Source organism: Dreissena polymorpha, chromosome 8, assembly GCF_020536995.1.
Source record: "Dreissena polymorpha isolate Duluth1 chromosome 8, UMN_Dpol_1.0, whole genome shotgun sequence".
Taxonomy (NCBI): Eukaryota; Metazoa; Mollusca; class Bivalvia; order Myida; family Dreissenidae; genus Dreissena; species Dreissena polymorpha.
Genome location: NC_068362.1, coordinates 43,279,279 through 43,301,702, shown reverse-complemented (window position 1 = coordinate 43,301,702; position 22,424 = coordinate 43,279,279). Strand labels below are relative to the sequence as shown.

General features: G+C 37.2%; 1 protein-coding gene across 2 annotated transcripts; it reads left to right on the top strand.

The window, feature by feature from the left end:
- Positions 1 to 12,905: 12,905 nt before the first annotated feature.
- On the top strand, positions 12,906 to 22,405 carry LOC127841699 (uncharacterized). Of its 2 annotated transcripts, XM_052370764.1 has the most exons (4): positions 12,906 to 12,932; positions 15,551 to 15,677; positions 21,275 to 21,308; positions 22,200 to 22,405. In XM_052370764.1, the coding sequence occupies exons 2-4, from the start codon at positions 15,607 to 15,609 to the stop codon at positions 22,341 to 22,343; spliced, it is 249 nt and encodes an 82-aa protein (XP_052226724.1). In that variant the 5' UTR covers positions 12,906 to 12,932; positions 15,551 to 15,606; the 3' UTR covers positions 22,344 to 22,405. The 2 variants fall into 2 exon arrangements, with proteins under 2 accessions (XP_052226724.1, XP_052226723.1); XM_052370763.1 differs by lacking the exon at positions 12,906 to 12,932 and having other exon boundaries at positions 15,063 to 15,677.
- Positions 22,406 to 22,424: the final 19 nt, after the last annotated feature.

Below are 22,424 nucleotides of genomic sequence, written 5' to 3'. Positions count from 1 at the left end.
CAATTGTTTTACCCCTGAGACCTTGAACTTGAGGTCAGCTTTCAGGTTTTGAAACCTGCGACCGCGATAAGAAAAAGGCTCATAACTACTATGTCCCTTCAGATATTGCTGTTATATTTGGTATGCATGTGTATCTGGACAACACCTTTCCATGCGCATAAACTTTTTTACCCCTTTTACCTTGACCTTTACCTTGAGGTCAGCTTTCAGGTTTCGAAATCTGCGAGCGCGATTCGAAAAAGGCTCATAACTACTGTGTCCTTTTAGATATTGCTTTCATATTTGGTGTGCATGTGTATCTGGACAACACCCTAGCATGGGCATAAAATTGTTGACCCCTGTGACTTTCAACTTGAACTGGAAGTCAGCGTTCAGGTTTCGAAATCTGCGACTGCGATTTGAAAAAGGCTCATACTTTCTGTGTCCCTTCAGATATTGCTTTCATATTTTGTACGCATGTGTATCTTGACAACACCTTTTCATGCGCATGAAATGTTTGGACTTAGGGGTCTGCGTTCAGGTTTCTAAATCTGCGATCACGATTCAAAAAAAGCTCATTACATCTGTGTCCCTTCAGAAATTACTTTCATATTTGATACGCATGTATATCTTGACAAGACCTTTCCATGCGCACATGAAATTTTACCCCTTGACCTTGAACTTAGGGTCCGCGCTTAGATTGCGAAATCTATTATGTGGTTAACTCCGCCGTCTGTCTGTCTGTCCTGGCCACTATCTTCTCCTACACTGTTAACACTAGAACCATACAACTAACTCACGGTAGCTATGAGCATATGTGCGACAGTGCACTATTCTGAATTTTGATATGACCCCTGGGTCAAAAGTTATGGGGGTTGGGGTGGGGCCAGGTCAGATATTTTCACTCATTTGTTTTAGGTTATTTTACATTTACATCTTCATTTCTACACAGATTTACTTCAAATTTATACTGAAAATCATTTATGACAATACAGTAAATCTCAACTATTCATAGCCCCATTACCAACACTGGGGTGCCCCTGAGTCAAACATGTGGCGTGGTGATACGCATTGGCCTCTGCCGCGCTATTTCTAGTTGAACTTGTGTTCAATGTTTTATTTCACTCATGTAAATAATCATAGTTATAACAAAGACTTATGTTCGATTTACTATTTAATGACATTACAACGTTAGTGGCTCAAGTGAGATTGGCTTATCAGCTCATTGTACAGTATAATAGTCAGGTTATTCAAGCATTCAGCTATATATAGTCTGTATCTAGTAACACTATGCAATAGTAACATTGAACATTCATATTCACCAAATACATTTCATAAGGGACTAACGTCTTAAATTTATAGTTAGTTTATGTTGAAAACCCCCATCTAAAGTCTGAAATTGGGAATGTATTGAATACGCTTTCGTGAATATGGCAATATGAACACTTGAAATAGTTGTAAGCTAGTTATCAAAGTTATTGAATTGTATCATACATGTAGATAAATCTTTTTTCTGGCGAATATGTATCTGTGCTTAACATTATTTATTTTACCTCCACAAACGAAGTTTAGGGGGGTATATAGGAGTGAGCTTTTCGGTCTGTCTGTCGGTCCGCATTAAGTGTCCGCTCTCTAATTCAAGTAGTTTTCATCCGATCTTCACCAAACTTAGTCAGATGTTGTATCTAGATGATGTCTAGGCCAAGTTCAAATATTGGTCATGCCGGGTCGAAAACTAGGTGACGGGGTCACTTAGTGCGTTTTAAACATTGAGCATGGTGTCCGCTTTCTAATTCAAGTAGTTTTCATCCAAGCTTCACCAAACTTGGTCAGAAGTTCTATCTAGATAATATTTAGGCCAATTTTGAACATGGGCCATGCGGGTACAAAAACTAGGTCACAGGGTCACAGCGTTTTAAACATTGAGCATGGTGTCCGCTGTTTTTTGGGAAGACAACTTGCAAAATATTCTGTGTCAATGCGGCATGTGGGGGTATTCAAAATATAATTTTATTTTAAACTGATTAAATTGTATTGTTTGCATTTTATTAAATGTATGACATTTCTTCATCTCTATATTAAACAATGTTGATTTCTTCTCTCGTCTTTTAAATTAAAACACATAGTTGGAAAGTTATCTAGAACAACAGATAAAAACTGTTGAGATTTAGAGATGATTTGTTTGTCCACAAAGCTGCATTCTGTGATTAAAAAAAAAAGTTTTGAGGATACTTTACAAACATACTGAATATACTTTGATGAAACTTATTATACTTAGTGCAAAGTGAGGAGTTAAGAATGATCCAATTTTGTTTAAACCTGCCCAGCCATAACCAAATAAGCCAAGCTCTGGGAAAATGGGGCTAAATGTATAAAGTGTCATCCAAGAATAGCATGTGTCAGAGACGACACTTTCCGTCTAAACTGATTTTTAGTATAGAAGAGAATTCCATTAAGGTGGAAAGTGTCGTCCCTGAATAGGCTAATCTGAGACAACATTTTCCGCCTAACCTGAATTTCAGTACAGAAGAGAATTTCAGAACGACTGAAAGTGTCGTCCCTGAACAGGCTAATCTGGGACGACCTAAACTGAATTTAATTATAGAACAGAATTCCATAACGACGAAGAGCGTCGTCCCTGAACAGGCTAATCTGGGACGACACTTTCCGCCTTAACTGAGTTTCAGTATAGAAGAGAATTCAATAACGACGGAAAGTGTCGTGGCAGCACAGGCTAATCTGGGATCACATTGTACGCAATGCATAAGGCCCTGCTTTTCCAGAGTGTGCTTCTTTCATTATCGATATAGAAGCTATTTTCATATAGTTACAATTAACAGAATTTTAAACACATTTTTAATATAATATATTCATTAAAAATATCTACCTTTAAATTATCTAATCATCAATAAAAACACATTATGTTCATGTGTGCAATTTGTCTTATTTTTTACAGTAATTGGTACTTAAGTATAGTCCCAGATTAGTGTGTGCAGTCTGACAAGGCTAATCTGGCTAAACTGGATTTGTCAAGAACAGACTTTCTTTTATAAAAAAATCCATAAAAGTGGAACATGGTGTCCCTGCACAGGCTATTACGGGACAACATTTTATGCAAATGCATGAAGCCCCATTTTCAGACAATGCAGATTGTGTATTATTGCTATAGAACCTTGTTCATATAGTTACAATTGACAGAACTTCACATACAATTTTATAATAAATTATTTATTAATACAAATATTAATACTCATCAATGAAAACAAATAAATTATGGTGATTTGTAAAAAATTCTTATCTTTAAAAGAGACTGGTATACAAGTAGAAAATACGATAGCAAAAACAATATTAGAAATATATATTGTTCAACTATAAAAATTCACAAATATCAACAATTCATTTTATTTGACATAACGCTTAGAGTGTTTAAATGTCAGCAGAAATTTACAATAGGGTTCAATTGAAACAATAAATAATAAATACTATGGAAGTCAAATAAAATATCTGTCTTACTACTATCATTTCAATTAATAGTGAACACACATGATCTTTTATTATGTTAATAAAGTATATTCCCTTTTAATCTAAGAATGGCTGTGGTAAACATGAGTTGATTTCAAGTCTCCCTACAGAGCTTGCAATAGACTAGATGATGCATTGAAGATCTGGTATCTCTGTTCCAGTTCATCCAATAGTGCTGATGTTGCAGTTTTGGGCATGCAGCTAAAAACAATCCTGATGTCCTTAAGTGGTCCCCTTCATGTTCAGCTACTATAAGATGAATGTTTAAATTAAAAGAGGGATTTAAAGGGTTGTATTTATTTGGGTTCTCATCTTTTGGGGGAATGGGTGAGGAAATGGGTATTCTGTATTGATGAATATGAGCCACTCTCTGAGAAAAAAGGGCTTAATGCATGAAGTGTCGTCCCAGATTAGCCTGTTTCATCCGCACAGGCTATTCAGGGACAGCTATCCATTTTTATGGGTTTTTTGTTTAAGGGAAGTCTCTCCTTAACAAAAATTCAGTCTAGGGGGAAAGAGTGGTTCCGAACTGCAGAGGCTAATCTGGGAAGACACTACATACATGCATTAAACCCTGTTTTCCTAGAATGAAGTTCATATGCATATCTGCTTTGTCTGCTATGAGTTTAAGGGCATATAACTCATGTAAATAAGCAGATCACTGGGTAAGGATAGAGGGTTTTCATGGTGATGACCTAGTTTCAACTGACTGCAACAAACACCATTTAATTAGACAGACCAACTAACCAACCAATAGAGTGAATCCAATATACTCCCTCCCTATAATAATCTAGAGCCTTACTGTGGGAAACCGAGTTTGATGTATTTTTACTAGATTGGCTTGTGGAGTCCGCACAAGCTAATAAGGGAAGACACTTTCCGTTTTTATGGAATGAATAGTTCTAAACGAATATCCAATATAGGCAGTTTTTCCAGTTTAGCCTTTGCAGGCTGCACAGGCTAATCTGGGGTCACACTTTTCGCACATCCATTAGCCAAGTTTTCCCAGAACAAACCTAACCGACCAACAAACTGAATTACAGAGTAATTCCAATATAGTCCTTCCTTACTGGGGTATAATAGTCTTACATGTTTGCGGCTATGGCTTGTTGCACCCAGAGAAGCACCATGGCAACGCTCCGTCTGCCCTCCAAGAGTGCCTTAGGGTAGTCTGTGAGGGGCCTTGGGTCATCCACATCTGCCTAGATATCTGGGCATTTGCAGGCCAATAATGTTACAACAAAACAACCAGTTTACCTCAGTGAATGGTGTCATGTCATTATTGCAGTCGTCATGACATTTTACCAAAATAACAGCTGTGCTTAATTTCCAATTGCTTGGTACAGCGAACATTTAAACCTATACACCATCACTTATCAGTAATTCATTGAAATGTTATCGTGATGGCTAAGAGATAAAAAGTGCATTACTTCGTTTTATTATTGTGAAGAAGTAAGTCTAATGTCGATTTTATCTTGTCCAACTTAGTGGTAATGCAACCATATTCTAAACAATCAACAACCAGATAACAAAACTGGAGAAGTTTGCACTTCGTAATATTTTGCATAATCAATATTTAATAGTCGGTTGTTTTTATTCTTGCCACTTGTGTTATGACTTCTAACAGTTGGCATTAAAGAGAAACTTAAAATGCAGCTTATATTCGTGTTTACATTTGGTCTTTTTGTAAGCATGAATATTCTAAAGAGATATTCAAACATGACGGAGTAACCAATCCGGGATCTCAACTGCTCAACGTTGTATTGTCCTTTTGCCTATTAACAACATTCTTGTGAAAGGCATAAACATATAATTATTTAATTATTAATCAAATAATCAATAAACTTGTACAAAAGTGTTAAAAATTATGATAGTTGTATTTTGCACTTTCAAGCAAGCATTTAGCTATATAATTCTTCATAAAAAATAGTCTGCGAAATTTCTTAGCGGGATGACCTCTTTACACCACTAAAAAAATTCGCAGCGAGTAAAGTCGAGATATAAATCGAATTTAATATGAAATAAACACTAATCACTTTATTACTGGTATGTCTGGAAAGTGATCGTCATTTAGAAATTAAACAAAAGTTTTTAAAATATAAAACGCGAAAATTACCTGGCTCGGCATTGACGTCGCCATCTTGACTATCGCGTGATTACCCCTTCTGTAAACGCTTTCTCTTAATTTTAATAATATGCGACGTTGATAATGCATTTGAAATCCCAATATAAATAACCATAATAAATACAAAATCATTGTCTTCTAAACAGCTCAACGTTCGTAAAACTTTAAATTCAAACGAGAAAATAACAGCAAAGTTCAGTACCGATATATTGGTCGATGTCCGCCCGTATGGTCACGAGAAGTAGAGGGGACAGTCTGCGCATGGGCGGTGTCCAGTGGTGTAGACGTCATTTAAAACGTCATCATCGCAGGACAACACGTCATCAAGCTCCGGTGATTCCGTTATTTGCTGCAGTAAAAATTCATGGTGATCTGAATGTTTGCTAAAAAGTGTGCTAGCATGTAGATAAACAATTTAGCATCGTTCTGGGAAAGCTGGTCTTAATGCATGTGCGAAAAGTGCCGTCCCATGTTAGCATGTGTTGTCCGCAGAAGCCGGTCAGGTTAGTATAAAATATCATCTAAACAAAACTCCAGTTAAGGCCAAATTAAGTGCATTAAGGCCAGTTTACCCAGAACAAAACTTAATGCAAGTGACTCAACCCCCACCTAAAATCAGATATCCAAGTGACTCAACCCCCACCTAAGGTAAGATATCCAAGTGACTCAACCCCCACCTAAGGTAAGATATCCAAGTGACTCAACCCTAACCTAAAGTTAGATATCCAAGTGAATCAACTCCCACCTAAGGTAAGATATCCAAAAGCGTGGCACACCAATATCCGGCCATGCAGTTTCTCAAGACGACCGAGCAGTAAGTCGACTGAGGTACCGACTGTCGTCTGCAGTACTGTCCGTGACAGCGGGTCGAATGAGCGCCAAAGCATGGCTTCGTCAAACGACAGCTGATCTAAATTGGAACAAAATGTCAGTATAGCGCTATACAAAATAATTTATTGAAAAAACCTAGCTTTGTAATTTTTGGTTTGCATCAAACGTTCAAATTTCTACTCACTTCGAACTTGTCGACTAATATGAACCTGATTTAAGACTCTTTTGACAGGACGTTTATAACTTAGTTTCGCCCATGAGATTGGTTAGCAAAAGAAAATAACGAATTCCCTCTTAATTCAATTATGATATACTGACTTACTTGACCTTTAGTGTAAGATTGCAGATACAACTAGCATTAATGATGATTCATCTTTCAAAAACAATGTTCTGTATTGGTCCGATTTAGTCTCTTCTTTGTAACTTCTTTGCTCGTTGTATTAAAATTTCGTTCAATTATTTTCGTCATTTACCAGTTGTTGAACCTTTTCAGAGCTGCGTGCACTAACCTTTAAGAACAGCGGTGTCGGGTACTTCCTGAATGTTCTCAGCAGGAGGTCCATCTGGGGCGGGGTTAACTTCCGGTTCCGTGTCTTCGCCCACGACGACACTATGCTGTGCGCGTCCGTCTGACCTAGTTCCGGAACCTGTATAAACCTTTCCTCCTCAGAAAATAATTTCTAAAAAAGATGAAACAAATTAATTACAAAAGAAAAATATCAGCATTATTTCAAAAACGTACGCGGCCGTTTATGTGTTTTTTTACGTAGTAGATCTACACATTTTAGATGTCGTTTGGTATTTTTAAAAAAGTAATATATTTATCAAATACAAATCAAATAAAACAATGTAGTAAACCACAAGACCGCATAAACAAATTACTAAATAATAAAAATAATAATAACTGTTAATAGACAATTTATTTGGTCTTGTCATCTCTATAACACTATTGACAATTGAGTATTAATGTAGGTTTGTGTGTTGCCCTTCATCACTCATAACAAGGTTAATGTACAGCCGTGAGTACAAGTATGAATAAGAATTCGCCCCTACATTGTATTTTATCTCTATACGAGTACACTAGTTGCCTTTTGAAAGCGCCGCTACCTTGAGGACCAGAAACGCCTCATATGTCTCCTCCGGAAGTGAGGACACGATGACTTTGCAGTAAGGCGATAGGGAAGCCGGAAGCCACATGAAACAGCGACCATTGTGCGAGGTGTCCATCTGGTCAAGCGAGTCTTAGAAGACCACGAGTGAACACTCTGTCGTGCCTTGCTTTGAGAGCAGATTCAACTGGACTTTTAGGAGGTCAACGGTCTGAAAAAGAGAAACTATTGTTCAGAATCCACTTGACAAATAATCTTTGCATGAAGCAATAAAAGTAAGGAGGTTTTTTAAAGAACATATTATGGTACCTAATATACATATGAGTCACGCCCTGGGAAAACTGGGCTTAATGCATGTGCTAGTAGCATGTGCAGTCCGTTCAGGCTAATCAGGGACGACATTTTTTGTTTGAACTGGATTTTGATGTGAACGAGACGTCATTTAAACGAAAAAAATTCATTAAAACAGGCGCAGGCTAACATGGAAAGAAGCAGGCATTAAACCCCTTTTCCCACAACGAGGCTCATATGTATCTTGAAAGTAAAACACCTTGGACTGGCAGTATACAATATTTAGGACGTTACGACCAGATTTAAAATGTAAGCATGATTATGACAACGAAGTCAAATCTGAAGAAAAACAAAACGAGCAAGAAAAAGAATAAAACAATAAGAAAAGGGTGAGTTGTTATGATTATGATGATGATGATGATTATGATGATGATGATGATGATGGACACGACGACAACGACGATAATGATGATAATGATGATGATCATGATGATGTCGATGATGTTGATGAAGAATATTATGACGAGGATAATGATGGAGACGGTCATGAAAATGACGCATGTATCAGATCGGTTCGTGGGCTTTCATTCCCCAGCATACTCAGTTGATGCACCATACTCTCTTGAAGAGGCAGAACGGAACAACTCTCCACAGTTGTACTGAGAAACCTGCGGCCCAGGGAAATATGCGTCATGTGAAGTGTGTTCACGTTTCAGATTCATAACAATAATGGAGCCTTGCTCTGAAAAACTGGGCTTAATGCATGAGCGTACAGTGTAGGCACAGATTGCATGTGCGTACAGTGTAGGCACAGATTGCATGTGTGTGAAGTGTAGGCCCAGATTGCATGTGCATACAGTGTAGGATTGCATGTGCGTACAGTGTATACCCAGATTGCATGTGCGTACAGTGTAAGATTGCATATGTGTACAGTTTAGGCCCAGATTATATGTGCGTACAGTGTAAGATTGCATGTGCGTACAGTGTAAGATTGCATGTGCGTACAGTGTAAGATTGCATGTGCGTACAGTGTAGGCCCAGATTGCATGTGCTTAAAGTATAATATTGCATGTGCGTAAAGTGTAAGATTACATGTGCGTAAAGTTCTTCAAATTAATAGCGTTGGAATGTTAAAATGATACAAAATATGCGCGCACACCTCCAGCGTCTCGGTACGTCAATGGAACTCCGCGCACCTGGCCTGGCACAACCTGATGTGCTGCAGACATTCCTCGGTGAGTCAGTCATACAGGAGCTTCCGATTCCGACTAGCTTGCGTCACCTGGGATATCATCTTTTCCGTGAAGTCCTTGCAGAGGAGCGCCAGGTACTTTCGGTGCTCTTCGCTGGTATTCGGCTCGATACCTACGGCAAAAACCGGATGTGCTTAATACATAACACGTTATATGTTTATTTAGTAACATTTGAACATAAATATAAAACTCAAGCAATCGTGGAATTTTAATTGGTAAAGAATTAATTTTCTTGACATTAATTTCATTGCATTGAAGATGTTCGTGTTTATTAGCAATAATTGCTTACTCGTCCGTATATACTAATCAAATTGTGGAAAACACTGTAACTGTTATTGTTATTAACAAGGTGTACGCATAAAGCGTGTGATTGTCTGCAAGTGGAAAAGAGCGTCCGTAGCTGCTTCCATGCGGTTGTGTGAGAAATAGGGGCTATTGACGTCTAAACTCGAGCGTCACTGTAATTGAGTTTTAACCCTTTCCCGCTCAGAAAAAGAGTAAAAAAGGGTTAAGCGCATGTATGGACGACCAGCCTTTGTGCTACCGACATACCTTCCCGGTCGACCCAGTGCCCTTTGTAGTGGAAGATCTATTCGGAATGAGCCCCGCTTTATCCGTTGCTCATTGAGTTCCCGCAACATCCGAGCCTTATCCACTTTCTCCTGCGCAGCCCGGCACTCTGCAATACATCTGAACGTATAATAACGTGCCAACACACACTGTACGTGAGCACATGACTATATGTGAAATAATGAACAGTGTGAAAACACACACTACGTGAGCACGTGACTATATGTGACTGTATAAAATGCGTTACTTTAACTACCGAACCAATTATTTATAGCCAGTAAGATGAATATATCGCATTGGAATGCCTTTAAATGCATGCGAATAATCTATATGACGTGTATGCATTTGTACTTGTATATTGTAACGATTGTAAATAAAAGTGTTTAAAAAACGGAAGAAAAAATAACAAACAAACAAACAAAATAACATCTTTATTTACCATACCCTTGAACGAAGACTGGACTTTATTCAGCAAGACTGTATGACCCGCGTCATGCTACTGCATTATGTGAGGACCCGGAATGTGTCCCAGCACTCCTACCTTATTAAATTTGATTGACAAGTCAGGACAAATTTTGAATTATGGACGCAATTTCCAGCTATTTTGTTCTTATTTAAACATTGTCAATTTTGGTGTAGTATTGTGATGTGGGGGTAAGCCGGAGTGCCGTGAGGAATGTCCGGTATGGTGAACACCAACCAAACACACATGTCATCGGGAACGGGGATTGAACTCGGGTCGCCCAGGTGAGAAGTGGTGTATTAACAACTGCGCTAACCGGACAGCCTGATTTTTATTTTTATATTTTGGATAAAGTCAACTAATCACAGCTGTCCTTAAAGTATGTAGCCGATTTTGATAAATCTTCATTGTTTTAAACACCAGTTGGCCTGTGCAGTATGCACGTGCTATTTAGGAGCGACATTTTCCGCCTAAAATTCCATAAAAGCGGAAAGTGTCGTCCTTAATTAGCTTGTGGGCACTACACAGGCAAAGCTGGGAGGAAACTTCACGCGCATGCATTAAGCCCAGTTTTTCCAAGATCGAGGCTCATTAGAACAAAACCGATTGGGCGCAATGACCATGGTCCGGAAGTACGTATCACGAAGCTGGGCCCAGTGGAGAGCTGCTGATACAGCCCGAGTTTCTTGAGACAGAGGTTAGTCCCCGTGTGGTCATCCGTGGCCTCGTCTCGGACACCCCAACGCATGTCCACTACCTGCCAGACATAGCTAGCAGACGTTGTTTCCGCGCCTGGGGCTGCATTATGTGAGGACCTGGAGTGTGCCTTACCAATCCTACTTAATGTACTTACTACAATCATGAAATATAGCTTCGACTTTCCATACAATTAGTTATAGTTACAGATTTTCCATTATGGTCTGGTATTCTGTGGGGGCGTAATACCCTGCGGAAACCTCACCTGTCCGGTATGGTGACCACCAGACAAACTCACATGCTTCCGGGAACGGGTATTTAACCCTGGTCGTCTATGAACGAAGAGCGTGTACTATCCACTGTGCTAAACTGACATACACCACAGCATAAAAAACCCGAGCTAGCTTTTATAGCGACGCGGAAACACGTCTACATTGGAACTGAAAGGTCCAGGGCACGATCCCCATTGAAGCCGAGGATTGTTATAGCTGGATTACATTCGGGTCAATTTATATACCGGAATTGACAAATAATGTTGAATATTATGTTCATCATTAGATGTTGCATTTTTCTAACATAGCATTATATACACTATCAGTTTATACACTTTAAAATAAAACAGTCATTGAAGATGACTAAGACCCACGCAATGGCTCATTTCAGCCAGGTGCAAAACTTGCGTATTGAGCAGTGAAATTAACATCTTTTTTCGTTCGCTATTTTAAATTGTTGAGACATAAAGACAAAAACGATTCGCTTTTATATATAAAATTAATTGCCTTATTTCAAGGGCACATAAAACTTCAAAAAAATATTGTGACAAACACAAATCATGACTTTTTTCATGAATACGTTGATTTCTAAAACAAAATTCTTGCTTTTCTACCAGAGCGACTCTGGTCCCTGGCCGTCTTTACCTTATATGGTAATCATAACCATATATGTCACAACACAAACATCTATAAATAGACGTTATGAATGAGTGTAATATGACCATATATGAAGAAAGCGTAATCAAATAACGTGCGAGGGGTACCGAATGGAGAAACAAGAAAAAAACATCGTTGGAATAATCTCCCCTTTTGATTGCACACGAGCTTTCAAACGGTTGAGATCCGGTATTGTATACGTTTGTGACATTGTTTTGAGATCAAGAAGTCATTTCGGCGCTTATATATTTCAGTTTTGTTTTTGAACTTGCAATAGCTATCTTTTAATTGTGATTTGGTGTATTTCGACGTTGTAAAGTGTATAATTCAAAGTGGCATTCATTTTCGCGACCAAGTCCTAGTAACTCGGTGTGAGTGAACGAAGGATTTGTGTTTACTTTTCATCTTAAGTTCAACTGTGCGTTTTATTACCCATTTTGTGATCTATTAAAAACACGTGCTTCGCGCATTTGGACACTTACAGTGTGTTTTACACTAGTGCAATAATTGACGCTTTTGATGTGTTTATAGTGACTGTGTGATATTTGCATTGAATGAACACTTACCAGTGGATTGCAATTTTGAGTGACACTTTAATACTAATTATTAAAAAACAGGTGTTTCGCGCATTTGGACACATTCAGTGTGTTACACACTAGTGCAATAATTGACACTTTTGACATGTTCATAGTGATATTTGCACTGAACACTGACCAGTGTATTGCAATTTTGACACTTATTGATTATTGAAAACTAGTGCTTTTTAACTTGTGTGACCTTTATTTTTATTAAAGCGTGATTGATCTGTTTTGTTTATATTCTTTTTGTGTAGTTAGATACACATAAGACAAGTTTAGTCGTCCTTATTAGTCTTGTTGCAATAGTATTGTTAAGGTAGTATTTGGGTTGTTAAGACTTGTCTTTTTATAATTAGTAGATTTATTACGCAGGCTCTTTTGAACAGGATGCAGTGTTGTGTCAGGAAGCATTTTCCTTTTATTTTTTCAGGTGCCCAAGACAGGAGAAAAGTGAACCGTATTGCTGGGGACTCCAATGCTCATCGGATTAAGGATATTCTTCCTGATGATATAGCTGTCAAATGCCTGCCAATCTCTGATGAGAATATGTAACGACAATGGTATAGAACAGTAATTACAGTTTCAGGTTTGTTTCTATTAATGGTATCACATGTACACATTTTTCTAAACGTTAAAACGAAATGATTAATGAAATAAACAAAAGGTTACCGTTTAAACGGTATCCATATGTCAGTTATAAAAGCGTCATTGACATCGCATTTCCAAACTGAAAGTAATGATTATTTCCAGAAGTTATATTCAGATCATAACCCATTTGGGCAATGACGTCATATTAAAACCAACTGTTCTTGCCGTTGTTGAGTCATTGGGTACACATTTTCTACTTACATGCCGTAGTATTTTATAACAAAGACAAATAAATATTGAGCCCACATTTCTTCAATAAGACTACATCTGTGTAAATTTTTTATTGTTTTCTACCTAACAAGATGTACATAAAAACGAGTATCTGTTTATTAAATTAAAAATGAATGCGGATGAATAAATGTCGGAAAAAATTTCCTCATGCACGTCGTGCTGACGCGCGTCAAATGTTCAAGACAATTCGGGGAATGATCATGCAACAAATAGCTGGAAATTTTTCCCGAGCACTTTGTGCCGACGTGTGTCAAATATTCAAGCCGTCTAGGTCGTACATGGTGTTTTGTTATGTTTACGCTGTTGTGAATAAGGGCCATCTGGCACACATGATACAAATGTATACCCAGTGCTCCAGATAACATGCGTAAAGGCGTAAAAACGAATTAAATTTTTTAAATAACGATTAAGATTTAAAATATTTGCGTAAAGTTACGCATTGAAAAAATAAAACACGAAATCGAAAATTTCGAACGTGCGTAAAACTTCAAGTAGCAAATTATGTATGGTAAACATTCCATCCATAGGCGCTCAATTAAAACTACAACTTTAAATCAACGTCACTCAAGTGTTTGCTGTGTGGTAGAGCCACACCTAAGAACGGTCGAAAGGCCAAACGGTCTCGATTCTGTTCTCCTAGATTTGCAGGCGAGTCATTACTGTTTATTGTACCTTTTTAATTACACTTATCGTATTTTTTTACACAAGTAACATACTGTATACCTATTCAAAATGCCATTAAAAGTAAATGTTAAATATAGTTTTTGATATGACTTTAAAGGCGACCTAAAGGTCATTATGATCTATGCCTCGTTCTGTTCTCATACTTTCGTGTCTTCTCATTGAATTCGTGCTCAATTTAATACGTCATTGTCGCTCTCGCCAAATACATCGCGTGTCAGGAATCTATTCAATTACATCGAGCGTTTACAACTGCTGACTATTTTGCCGAAGGAAGGCCACGCTCTATTTAATTCGGAGCACTGACAGGTACCCGACAGGGTATTGTAACTCAATATGCAAGACGCGCGAGACAATTATATTTCAATTAACACATTTGCATTGTTTTGTTGAAAGTAACCATGGTTAAAAATATTTACATCCCTGCTCTTATTTGGAATTTTATATTTGAAAATAAATCGCTTCAATCATTAAATACACATTCAATTGTGTCTTAGAAAAAGGACATTGCAATTCGCATTGCAATCCGTTACGTAAAAAATAACTTCCCCACTGGGAGCCCCATTTAGAACGCGGTCAAGCGAGGAGCGCGAATCCAATGAGAATAATCTTCTGGATGATGCAGATCAATGGCCTTCACCTTCACGAGTTGAAAAAATATGTAAACAAAGACGATTTTCAGATGGTTTAATACTGAAATAGTATTATATTAAGGATATAAATCTTATACAATGCTAAAAAATACTTGTCATTGTATGCGCATGCGCGAAATACACAGTTTAGGGGCACGAATGTACGAGAACATAGCATATATAAAGCCGAAGTGTAAGTGACCGTTTTACAGAAAAAATCTAAATGGCCGACTGAAGCGGTGTATTGAAGCGTGGAAGGCATAAAAGCCATTTCAGTGTCAAAAGTCCTCGCCGCATGCATTTTTTCAATTAGATTCAAATACCTAAAGCATGCATGGTTTCGTCAATATTTGATGAACTTATAAGCTCTTACGTAACTAACTGCGAATCTAAAGCACTCAAAATTATTTGGTAATATATTGTTAAGAATTTATTTTATAAATAGGGGGTAAAATAAGAATTAGTTTTTAAAATAGGGAGTAAATAAGAATTTGACCAAATTTTTATCTGGAGCTCTGTGTATACCAGTCTTTTTTTAACAGCTTTTAATAAGTTTTGCAACATTGTAACGTAATGAACTAAAATGGATTATGTTGATATCAACAGTCGTTTAAATGTTTACTGTTTTTGTAAACATTTTTGAGAAAACACGAAATGCCACCATTTAAACGTGATACTCATAGTTTCTATAAATGATGTAATTATTTCATTTCTTTATACTTAAACAGTTCAAATGTCAAGTCCTAAGCTTCGTATGATAACAGTATTTGTCATCAATATAAAGTTAAACTTATTATGCTGATGTGCAATGATTGGCATCATTGCGTTTTCTAACTAATTTGCATGGTTATATATTTTATTTAAGCGTGTGGAATATTTTACAGATTGTAGGGAATTGTAATTGCAAACTTTTCATTTTAATCTTGAGGCAAAGCATGAATTTTCCTTGTGTATTCATTCATGTATATTTGTGATTTATTTACACAGACATTCGCCAACTCTGTTTTCAAAGGTGCCAAATTTTCTTGTGATCGTTTTCGCCATGCATTGTTGAGAGACTTGCGGAAGATGGATGTTCAACAGCTGTATCTTCATCTAGGCTCAAATGACATTCTTACGAATGAAGCGGTGTTTTACCGGTACATATACAATTATAAAAAAAAGCTTTGATATTTAAATTTAATGTAGTTGTTTCCCATAACTATATAAATTTGCAAAACTAACATTTTACATGGTTTATTCCTCAATGAGTCATGGAAACTTGCAATCATTTTAGAAGTGTTATCTAGTTTCTAATTTATAAATAAAGTATTTCACAATATTTTCTATTATCCATGTTAATTTGACATTTTATGCTCCCCCAAAAAATTTGGGGGGGAGCATATAGTCGCCGCTTCGTCAGTCCGTCTGTCCGTCCGTGAACAATTTTTGTCCGGGCTATTTCTCAGCAACTAAAGGCCGGAATTCAATGAAACTTATTGGGAAGCTTCACTATTAAGAGGAAATGTGCATATTATCAGCGGGTTTTGGTCGGATGATTTGTCACAGAGTTATGGCCCTTTTAAATTTTTTATTAACTGTACATATAGTGCAATTCTTGTCAGGACTATTTCTCAGCAATTAATGACCGGAATTCAATGAAACTTTATGGGAAGATTTACTACCAAGAGGAGATGTGCATATTATCAGCGGGTTCTGGTCGGATGATTTTTAGCTCATCTATTTTTTAAAAAAAAATTATGAGCTATTGTCATCACCTTGGCGTCGGCGTCGGCGTCGGCGTTGGCGTTGGCGTCGGCGTCCGGTTAAGTTTTGCGTTTAGGTCCACTTTTCTCAGAAAGTATCAATGCTATTGCATTCAAACTTGGTACACTTACTAACTATCATGAGGGGACTGGGCAGGCAAAGTTAGATAACTCTGGCGTGCATTTTGACACAATTATGTGCCCTTTTTATACTTAAAAAATTGAAAATTTTGGTTAAGTTTTGCGTTTAGTTCCACTTTTCTCAGTGAGTATCAATGCTATTGCATTCAAACTTGGTACACTTACTTACTATCATGAGGGGACTGGGCAGGCAAAGTTAGATAACTCTGGCATGCATTTTGACAGAATTATGTGCCCTTTTTATACTTAGAAAATTGACAATTTTGGTTAAGTTTTGTGTTTAGGTCCATTTTATTCCTTAAGCATCAAAGCTATTGCTTTCATACTTGCAACACTTACTAACTATCATAAGGGGACTGTGCAGGCAAAGTAATGTAACTCTGACTGGCATTTTGACAGAATTATGTGCCCTTTTTATACTTAGAAAATTGAAAATTTGATTAAGTTTTGTGTTTAGGTCCACTTTATTCCTACAGTATCAAAGCTATTGCTTTCATACTTGCAAGATTTATGAACTATCATAAGGGGATGGTGCAGGCAAAGTTATGTAGCTCTGACTGGCATTTGGACAGAATTATGGGCCCTTTATACTTAGAAAATTTAAAATTTGGTTAAGATTTATGTTTTGGTCCACTTTACCCCTAAAGTATCATAGATATTGCTTTCATACTTGGAACACTCACAAACTATCATAAGGGTACAGTAAAAGGACAAGTTGCATAACTCTGGTTGTCATTGTTATGGAATTATGGCCCTTTTTTGACTTAGTAACTTTTAATATATGGTTAAATTTTGTGTTTCGATCCACTCGAAGTATCAAGGCTATTGCTTTCAAACTTCAAATACTTACATGCTATCATGAGGTTACTGTACCTGGCAACTTGAATTTTACTTTGACCTTTGAATGACCTTGACTCTCAAGGTCAAATTATTAAATTTTGCTAAAATTGCCATAACTTCTTTATTTATGATTAGATTTGATTGATACTTTGATGAAACTACTCTTACCTGACATACCACAATAGACTTCACCCAAACCATCCCCGTGCCCTCCCCCCCTCCCCCTCCCCCCCCCTATTTTTTTTTTTTTTTTTTTTTAAGATCATCTCACAATGACCACCACACCCTCACACTATACCCCCCCCCACCCCCCCCCCCACCCCCACCCCCCCAATTTTTTTTTTGATTTTTTTTTTTTTTTTTTTTTTTTTTTTTTTTAAGATCATCTCACAAATGATCACCACACACCCTCACACTATACCCCCCCCCCCCATTTTTTTTAAAACGGTTATGTTTGAAATACCGTCCAACCATCGCACCCAAACCCCCCCCCCCCCCCCCCCCCCCGATTTTTTTTTTTTTTTTTTTTTCGCTTTTTGGAAGATAATGTAATAAATGTCCACAACCCCACACTATACACCCTTCTTCACTCCACTCCTCCCTCCTTTGTGATTGAAAATGAGAGTCCCTTCACCTTTAAAAAGAAAATAGATGAGCGGTCTGCACCCGCAAGGCGGTGCTCTTGTTTACAGAGTTATGGCCCTTTGAAATTTTCCATTTACTGAGTATATAGTGCAATTCTTGTCCGGGCTATTTCTCAGCAACTAATGACTGGAATTCAATAAAACTTTATGGGAAGCATCACTACCAAGAGGAGATGTGCATATTATCAGCGGGTTCTGGTCGGATGATTTTTTCACAGAGTTATGGCCCTTTGAAATTTTCCATTGTACATATAGAGCAATTCTTGTCCGAGCAATTTCTCAGCAACTAATGACGGGAATTCAATGAAACTTTATGGGAAGCTTCACTACCAACAGGAGATGTGCATATTATCAGCCTGTTCTCGTCGGATGATTTTCCACAGAGTTATGGCCATTTGAAATTTTCCATTGTACATATAGTGCAATTCTTGTCCGAGCTATTTCTCAGCAACTTATTACATGAATTCAATGAAATTTTATGGGAAGCTTCACTACCAACAGGAGATGTGCATATTATAAGCCGGTTATGGTCGGATGATTTTTCATAGAGTTATGGCCCTTTGAAATTTTCTAATAACTGTACATATAGTGCAATTCTTGTCCGGGCTATTTCTCCCCAACTACTGACTGGAATACAATGAAGCTTTATGGGAAGCTTAACTACCTTGAGGAGATGCGCATGTTATTAGTGGGTTCTGGTTAGATGATTTATTTACAGAGTTATGGCCCTTTGAAATTTTTAAGTTACTAAACCATCCATTGTATTATTTTGTCCAAAGTTATGCCCCTCAAGACGTTTCCTTTTATCTGAATATATAGTGCAATATTGTGACAAAAAAACCTTTGTGGAGCATCACCCGTCTCAAACGGTTTCTTGTTTCATTATTTGCTGTCTACAATTAATTTTACATGAAATAGCAAATGTTTTATTTATGCGCATAATATTAACAATATAATTATACATATTTGTTTATGTAACTATTTTGATAGGTAAGTCAGTCTGCAAAGAAAAAGAACACATTTGTATATATTTTACTCCACATTTTTTATGCCCCCTTTCGAAGAAAAGAGGGTATATAGTTTTCGCACTGTCTGTCTGTCTGTCACACTTTTCTTGTCCGCTCTCTAATTCAAATAGTTTTCATCTGATCTTTACCAAACTTGGTCAGAAGTTGTATCTAGGCAATATCTAGGTCAAGCTCGAATATGGGCCATGCCGGGTCAAAAACTAGACCATGGGGTCACTTAGTGCATTTTAAGGTTTAAGCATGGTGTCTGCTCTCTTATTGAAGTAGTTTTCATCTGATCTTTACCAAAATTGGTCAGAAGTTGTATCAAGACAACATCTAGGTCATGTTCGAATATGGGTCATGCCGGGTCAAAAACTAGGTCACAGGGTCACTTAGTGCATTTCAAGGATTAAGTATGGTGTCCGCTCTCTAGTTTGGGACTTATTTTGCATTTCTAAATTAACGTTTTTTATGCCGCCGAAGGAGGGCATATAGTGATCGCACTGTCCTTCCGTCTGTTTATCTGATGTCTGTCTGTCCGTCCGTCACACTTTGTGTTTAGGTTTCGAAAAATGCTCATAACTTCTTTTGTCGCTTCAGATGTAACATTCATATTTGATATGCATGTGTACATGGACAAGGCCTTTCCATACGCACACAAATTTTTACCCCATGACCTTGACCTTAGGGTCCGTGTTTAGGGTTCAAAAAATGCATTCAGATTTCGAAAAATGCTCATAATTTCTATCAAAGCATTTATTGGGGGCATACGTCATCCTATGGAGACAGATCTTGTTTAACAATTTAATTGAAAATAATATGTTGTCAACATGAAGTGTATATATGCAAGATCACATTCCCAGTGACAACAACTCTTTAATTGTTGACTGTATTTTAGCTGGACTATTATATATGAAATATATATAGTGGAGCTATCCTACTCACCCCGGTGTTGGCGTTTCCGTGAGCGTGCAAATGATAAAGTTTGCGTACTACTTCAAATATTTTCAATGTCCATTGACATATTGCTTTCATATTTTGCATACTTGTTTACCAACATGATCCCAACCTATAAACAAAAGCAGACCACTGTATCAAGCATTTTGACAGAATTATTGCCCCTTTTATACTTAGAATATGCATATTATTGATAAATCTATGTTAAATTGTGCGTACTACCCCAAATATTTCCTATGTCCTTTAACATATTGCTTTGTTATATTGCATACTTGTTTACCAACATGACCTTTAACCTACAAACAAGAGGAGACCACTTAATCAAGCATTTTGATAGAATTACGGCCCCTTTTATACTCAGAATATGCATATCATTGATAAATCTATGTTAAAGTTTGCGTACTACCCCAAATATTTCCTATGTCCTTTGACATATTGCTATTATATTTTGCATACTTGTTTACCAACATGACCCCAACCTATAAACAAGATTAGACCACTGAATCAAGCATTTTGATAGAATTATGGCCCCTTTTTTACTTTGAGAATTGGACATTTTGCTTAAATTCACATAACTTCTTTATTTATGATAAGATTTTATTAATACTTTGACAAAACAACACTTACCTGAATACCACAATGGATTCCACCCGTGCAATACCAGTGCTCCAGCTAGGCCTAAATCGAAGGGCGCCCCGCCCTGCCCTCCCGAACCTCCGCCCTGACCTTCCTAGGGCCCCCCCTGCCCTTAAATTATTTTTTTTTTTTTTTAATTTTTTTTTTACATATGATGATTAATAAATCTCTTATTAAAATACATTGTAATTAATTTATTCCTCATTGTAGTAATTAAATTTGAATTGTTTAATGACAATGGGAATAATTTATTCTTACAATTATTGATAACACATAAATTAACATGCATGAGGAAGCATTCTAGAAACGCCCGCGCGCTCGAAAGTGCCCTTTTGACAAAATACTGCGCGTCCAAAGTGCCCTTTTGACAAAAAATCCCCCTGCCCTTTTTAAATCCTAGCTGCAGCACTGCAATACCCACGCCCCAACCCAGAATCCCTGCCCCCCCCCCCCCCCCCCCACCCCCCCCCCCCAAATTTTTTGTTTTCGTTTTTTTATTTTTGAAAGATCGTCAGATCATCTAATAAATGACCACACCCCATGTTATACCCCCCTCTCAACCCCCCTACCCCCTCCCCAAATTTTTTTTTTTTTTCCTTTTTTTATTTTAAAAGATCATCTAATAAATTATTGAATATGAACAATTTCCCCATGATGGCTTACGTTATACTGTCAAGCACTCGAATAGTCGAGGGTGCTGTCCTCTGACAGCTCTTGTTATCTATTTTTATTAATGAAAATGATTGTATTGAAATAATTTCAGAGATGTAGCTGACTTGTGCGATTTGGTGCATCAGGTCAGTCCAGACACTGAGGTTGTCTTTTGCAAAGTTTTTCTGAATAAAATACATTGAATTTAGTGGTTTGATAAAAATAGAAAATGCCCAGAGCCAGTAGCACTGACACTTGCAGTGTGATATAAGAAATGGCAAAAATATTTTGAACCTTCTCCCATAACAGATATCTCCCCGTTAGCTAACAAACGTTTTTTTGACTGATAGTTCAGTCACATAAATGTGAGGGGACTGTCAGGATGTTTTTTTTAAATAATAATTATTGATTAAGTGATAAGAAAATATTGAAATTGTGTTCATTGTTATTTGAACTAACTTTAAGAAAGTATTGAAATTGTGTACATCGTTATTTGAACTAACTTGCTTACATTACGTGCATTTTAAGGATTAAGTATGGTGTCCGCTCTCTAGTTTGGGACTTATTTTGCATTTCTGGATTAACTTTTTTTATGCCGCCGAAGGAGGGCATATAGTGATCGAACTGTCCTTCTGTCTGTTTGTCTGATGTCTGTCTGTCCGTCACACTTTGTGTTTAGGTTTCGAAAAATGCTCATAACTTCTTTTGTCGCTTCAGATGTAACATTCATATTTGATATGCATGTGTATATGGACAAGGCCTTTCCATACCCACACACATTTTTACCCCATGACCTTGACCTTAGGGTCCGCGTTTAGGGTTCGAAAAATGCTCATAATTTCTATCAAAGCATTTATTGGGGGCATACGTCATCCTACGGAGACAGCTCTTGTTTAACAATTTAATTAAAAATAATATATATGTTTTCTTATCTAAGTTAATGTCAAAGTTCTTGTTTAGTAGGTATTTATTGGTTAAAATGATGAAAAATAAATGTTTAATATATTTTTATGTTTCACAAAGTTTTATATTTAAAGGAGGCGCACAATCGGTGTCCAGAATGCAGGGTTGTTTGCTCCAACGAAGACGCTTTGCTGAGCCACTTCTGCAGTCGCGAAATCAAGCAACCAGAGACTGGAAAAGAGAGTAAAATTAAGCTGATAGGCTCACCAATGGTATGACTTTAAATCACTAACTTGTGTATGCTTGACAAGCATTTTATGTACAAATAAAGTAACAAAAAAAGGAGGTCAACACTGCAC

Excerpts from the sequence above, each read along its gene's own strand:
- LOC127841699 (XM_052370763.1), top strand. The coding sequence starts at position 15,499 with ATGTATATTTGTGATTTATTTACACAGACATTCGCCAACTCTGTTTTC. Across the intron at positions 15,678-21,274 it reads AATGAAGCGGTGTTTTACCG|AGATGTAGCTGACTTGTGCG; the intron begins GTACATATACAA and ends AAATAATTTCAG. Across the intron at positions 21,309-22,199 it reads TGTGCGATTTGGTGCATCAG|GAGGCGCACAATCGGTGTCC; the intron begins GTCAGTCCAGAC and ends TTATATTTAAAG.